Here is a 5,602-nt window from a genome sequence, read left to right as displayed (position 1 = left end):
CTTGGTAGGAAATACAACTTACCTCTCCCTTTGTGTACCACTGGATTTTGCTGTCGTTGATGAAGAAATGGAACGGTGGGTATAAATTATAAAAGCCGATCACCTCTGCATCACCACTTTGGTTCCAGAAAACTATAGAAAAGGATCCGTAGTTGGGGTCCCCATACTCATCAAACCGAATACTCTGGTTTAAAAGTGTGAAGTTTGACTTCATCAGCTCTGCAAAAACCTGATGTGGGTACACAACGTTCAGATTACTTGCATGTGTTCACAATGAACATTATGAGTCGTTGATTAAATTATGCAGTGTGATGCCTCCTTTAGAGGTTTAAGGAAATGGTTATTAGATTGTATGCATCTCTATTACTTCTGAAATTTATATATCTGAGCTCTAATGTTTGACAGGTACAAAAAAAATCTAAAAAAAATTGGATTATATTCTGAAGATTTAAAGACTTGTATACAACGCTAATATTTAATAAAAAACAAACTTGTATTTTGGGTTAAGATTGTTCACTTTCACATTACAGTTATTAGAGAAACATAAAGAGGGTGAGACGAAAATGTTTTTTTATTAAATTGTAAGTTTACTTACCATGTGTGGGTACACTGTAATATTGGGATTACATGTGTCAGATTCACATTGCAAGACATGGTGTAAGGCATGAGCGATGGCATACACAGCAGAATAAACATTAAAATTAAAAGATGGGTCAGCAGCAATGACATCTTCTGCACTCAGGCCGCTGCAGTTGCACGCCTGATTACAAAAAGAATGTTCTTTATGTTCACAATGAGTCTGGCTTCTGGAAGAATAAATAAAATCACTGAAACCAGGAACTATCACTTCTGACTCAGAAAACCCAATTACAGTTCCAATATTTTTTATTCCTTTCACCTTGGGGAGCTTCTTGTTTAACGACCATGTGTTTACTGCTACCCACACTTTGTTGGTGACATTTAGTCGTATTGCTGACTCAAGGAGAGGTTCAGCAGTCCATTCATGAACAAAAACAATAATGGTACCTATCCTCTGTGCGTCTATCTGTTTGAATACTTGGGAATAATCTGAATATTGATTGAGTCCTTTGGTGTACGCCAGGCAGATCTCAGTGTCCTCAATCCTTTTTAAGAACAATTCCAGTCCATCTTGGCCATAATCATCGTCAATGTAAAGGAATGCAACCCAGCTCCAGTTGTAGTGCTGCACAATTTTAACAATCAATTCAATTATGTTTTTATTGGGATGCACTGTTCGTATGAAAGAGGGGAAACTGTGGATTCTTGACAAGACAGAACTTGCAGCTGCATAACTGACCTGTTAAAAGAATAATAGAGGAATTGTCAGTATTTTCAATGACAAATTCTCACAATTTCCAAGCTGTTTTAATTTTTTCGTAATTTATATTAAAATGTTCTTTTTACTTGATGTATTTGGTAACATTAATGGTTAAAATACAATAGTTTGCAATTTTACCATAGGAACTAGATTCCTCATGAAGAGTGGGGCTACAGTCAGGGAATGTGTGCTTGTAGAAGCGCCGACCACTGCTATCACTTTGGACCGATTCTGGTGTGATTCACCCCCATGTTGGATCAAGTCGTTGTCTGATATGAGGTTGAAAATGCCGGGGAAACTTTGTGAATCTGAGCAGTGGTCAAATATCTCATAACCAAGAGATATATTTGGCAGAAGGTCGGTCAAGTTATTGATTTCATCTACAGAGAATCTCATTAACTGAAACCTTCGATAACTTGAATTTACTAGGAGTTTACTGTGGACAGACGAAGGACAGTGAGAAAAGTGAGAATTAGTTTCACTGATAAAGTATTACTGTTTTTGAAGTCTGTACAGACATTTATATTTAAACGTAGATTTGAATGTGACAAGGACTTCAAGTTTTATAATATAGCTATTCATTAAATTGGTTTTAGGGAAAATGTGGTACCAGCTTTATCCATTGACCAGAAGTTTGAGGAAAAACTCTTCAGAATATAAACTGGTACACCAGGTGTTCTTCTTAAATTTCAGAAGGTTTTCAATCCGATTTATCGTAAGACTCACCTGGAGCAGTCGATGGCTTCTGGTCTGCCATGATAAACATGGTCACTATCATGATGAACATTAAAAAGTCCACCTAACAAATAATCTCCATCCAGCTGAAACTCTGAGACTGGGACACATGGAGCCAAGGCATGTAGAAGTGTTTCCAGGAGACACAGAGAAACCAGAAAAGGTTTCATTGTTGTAGTTACTGTTTACCAATCTGATGTGAACTCTAATAGGATTAAGCACTGCCTTAAGTAATTTATGAGACAATGGTGATGTCAACACTGAGTGCATGAGGTGTTATATATAGAAGATAACCATAAGAATACACAAATCAGTATGCAAAAATCTCATGTTGCAGAGTCCCTGTGATGGAATTAATACTTTACATGAGGTATTCGGTATTCAAAATAAAACAAATGCACTGAAGGCCGGGCATAAGAGAAAACACCCATACTAATAATAGTAATAAAATGCAGTCAAATAAAATATCCCTTCAAAACATATGACCTTTGGTAATTTTTAGATGTTTAGTTTTAGTAAAAGCTATATTGCTTTATACAGTATAAACAGAAGTTTTTTTGCTTAAACACAATATCTTAATGTGTTTCATGTATCTTGTTTCCTCAAGTTCCGTTAACACAGTGAGTCCTAAAACAACTGATGAATAAACTATTCAGTACTACTGTTCTCAACTTTAAAAACAGTGTGGTCATTTATTTGAACCACATGAAAAGAGGAACCATAGATCACCTTAATACACGCTAATGCCAGTTGCATGACAGATGCAAAACCACTTTCCTCTCTTTCTGTTGTAGTACACACGAAGATATTTTGCATAAAAACATGGCTGGCAGGCATGGTTTAACACACGCTTAATAGTAGAGCACTGAGAAATGTGGACTTTAAGCTTAACTATTAATATTTTACTTTAGAATGGCTGAAACTGGTCAAAGATGTTAACTGTCAAGAGTGAAGGTTTTTCAAAGCTTACAAGAGTGTAATACATATATTTAATGTCTCTTTAGGAGAGGATAATGCTATATACATTACAAATAGATAAAAGGGATGAGAATAAGGTGAGATGTAAATGTGAGATCAAAATCAAATACACACAGATTTATTCAATCCAATATCTTTGATTTAGACTAAAATGCTACATTTTCTACAAATAAGCTCTACATGACTTAAACTGTGGTCACACATCACGTCAATTGAAAGAATTCATTTTCTATCACTTTGTGGATGACAATGATAGATGGACAGGCCAAAAACTGGACTCTCACTAAAGTGTCTACACTGGTGTATTGTCCCAAACCAGAGGTCTTAAAATTAACTTCACATTTGTTGTTCATTAGGTAGTAGTATTTAGTGTCCCTATTTAAGTATCAAATTTGGGTTTTGGGATACTTGAACAAGGCTCTAATAAAAGGAAACACATATAAATCAGATTTCTGAATCCCCAAACTGTATGTCATAAAGCTGAACTACTTCTAGCCTTCGCTGTCCAAAAACAATAGGCATCATGAAAAAAATCAAAGGCTAATAATATTGACAATAGTAAGTCCGCAAACAATGAATCTGAACATCTGCACAAAAAATGACATTCTGCACCCTATTTTTACTCAATACAAAAGTTTATGTTACACAAGTATATTTAGTATATTCAAAGCAAGTGTACACCTTAAATATACTGTAGTAATATGCCTGTAGTTCAGCCTGTAGACGGTGCCACAGTGAAGTGGCGCCCTCATGTGCATGATGCAAGTTACTCTTGGCCACTTTCGTTTTTTAAAGTAACGCTTAGATGAAGAAAGGTTGGAGACCCCTGCTTTAAGGTACATCGCTGCAAACTGTAAAGCAAGTTTGACGTGAAGTAAAAGCTCATTTTAGGAGAACGAACAGTATAAATGTCTAAAACTGCTTCCTAAACCGTTTGACCACGGAGGATTTTTCAAACGCAAACCTTAACTTAATTGACAATCCTCTTATGTAAAACAGAGGATCCCTACAAGTGCATCAACTGTAAGGAGGCTATACTTATTCTTCCCGCAAGACTTTGGAGGACATTTCTTGGTCTCAGGCTAAATTACTTGGTTGTGATATCAATTTCAACTCATTCTTTGGTTCTTTGGTTTTACTATTATCTTTGTGCTCCCTTTGCTTTATTTTCTCCTACATGGATTTTTTCCCCAATTACAGTTCCAATATTTTTTATTCCTTTCTCCTTGGGGAGCTTCTTGTTTAACAACCATGTGTTTACTGCTACCCACACTTAATTGAATTAATGAATATTTGTGAATAATCTGAATATTGATTGAATCCTTTGGTGTACGCCAGGCAGATCTCAGTGTCCTCAATCCTCCTTGTGAACAATTCCAGTCCATCTTGGCCATAATCATCGTCAATGTAAAGGAATGCAACCCAGCCCCAGTTGTAGTGCTGCAAAATGTTAATAACTTATATGGTGACTTAATTGGGAGGCACTGTTTGTAGGAAAGAGGGGAATATCTGTTTTCTTAAAAAGACAGAACTTGTAGCTCCATAACTGAACTGTTAAAAGAATAACAGAGACATTTTTTTAATGATGAATTCTCAAAAGTTAGAAGCTGTATTAATTTGTTTTGTAATTTATAAGAAAATCTTCTTATTGCTTGACATATTTAATAAGAATATGTTAAATACAGTAGTTTGCAACTTAACCATAGGAACTAGATTCCTCATGAAGAGTGGGGCTACAGTCAGGGAATGTGTGCTTGTAGAAGCGCCGACCACTGCTATCACTTTGGACCGATTCTGGTGTGATTCACCCCCATGTTGGATCAAGTCGTTGTTTGATATGAGGTTGAAAATGCCGGGGGAACCGTGTGTATCTGAGCAGTTGTGAAACATCTCATAACCGAGAGATACATTTGGCAGAAGGTCGGTCGAGTTATTGATTTCCTCTACAGAGAATCTCATTAACTGAAACCTCCGATCACTTGAAGGTATCAGGGATTTACTGTGGACAGAGGAAGGACAGTGAGAGTGTGAGAATTAGTTTCACTGATCAAGTATTACTGTTACTGTGTAGTCTGTACAGATGTGAATATCTTAGGGGATTTCATGCACCAACAACAAAGGTCAATAATGCAGATTTGAGGTTCAACTTTGATAATATAGCAATAACTTAGCTGGGTATGGGGAGAAACTTGCTGCCAACTATTTCCATTGACCAGACGTTTGAGGCAAACTTTTTGAATGTAAAATCTGTCATCTGTTACACCAACCGTTCCTCATTAGTTTCAACTTCAGAAGCTATGCACTCAGATTTACATACATACATAATGTATATGTTATATTAAAATGCAAACACTTTACAATAAGGTACACAAAAAGTAGGTAGTTAATGAGGACCGAATGAGGAAGGAATGAATAACAAAGGGTTAGTTAATGTATAGGACCTTAGCCTATGTCTGTAATTCAGGCCTGCGTCTAGTGTGTTGAACAAAACAGAGCGTAATTGTAATTTCCCCACTGGGGATTATCATCCTTTTTTTTTGGGGGGGGGGG

At 36.4% G+C, this 5,602-nt stretch overlaps 1 protein-coding gene across 1 annotated transcript in view; it reads right to left on the bottom strand.

Moving 5' to 3' along the window:
• The window catches only part of LOC117948191 (taste receptor type 1 member 1-like), an 8,510-nt gene extending 6,200 nt beyond the window's left edge, over positions 1–2,310 (bottom strand). The window contains exons 1-4 of the mRNA XM_034877724.1: positions 2,066–2,310; positions 1,478–1,775; positions 596–1,318; positions 23–229 (exon numbers count right to left, since the gene is read on the bottom strand). Of these exons, the coding sequence (XP_034733615.1) occupies positions 23–229; positions 596–1,318; positions 1,478–1,775; positions 2,066–2,244 (1,407 nt within the window). The 5' untranslated portion in view covers positions 2,245–2,310. The remainder of the gene's footprint in view (positions 1–22; positions 230–595; positions 1,319–1,477; positions 1,776–2,065) is intronic.
• Between the last annotated feature and the right edge of the window lie 3,292 nt (positions 2,311–5,602).

This window comes from Etheostoma cragini, chromosome 7 (genome assembly GCF_013103735.1).
Source record: "Etheostoma cragini isolate CJK2018 chromosome 7, CSU_Ecrag_1.0, whole genome shotgun sequence".
In the NCBI taxonomy this organism is placed as follows: Eukaryota; Metazoa; Chordata; class Actinopteri; order Perciformes; family Percidae; genus Etheostoma; species Etheostoma cragini.
The sequence above is the reverse complement of the archived record's forward strand: the minus strand, read 5'-3'. Positions and strand labels throughout refer to the sequence as shown.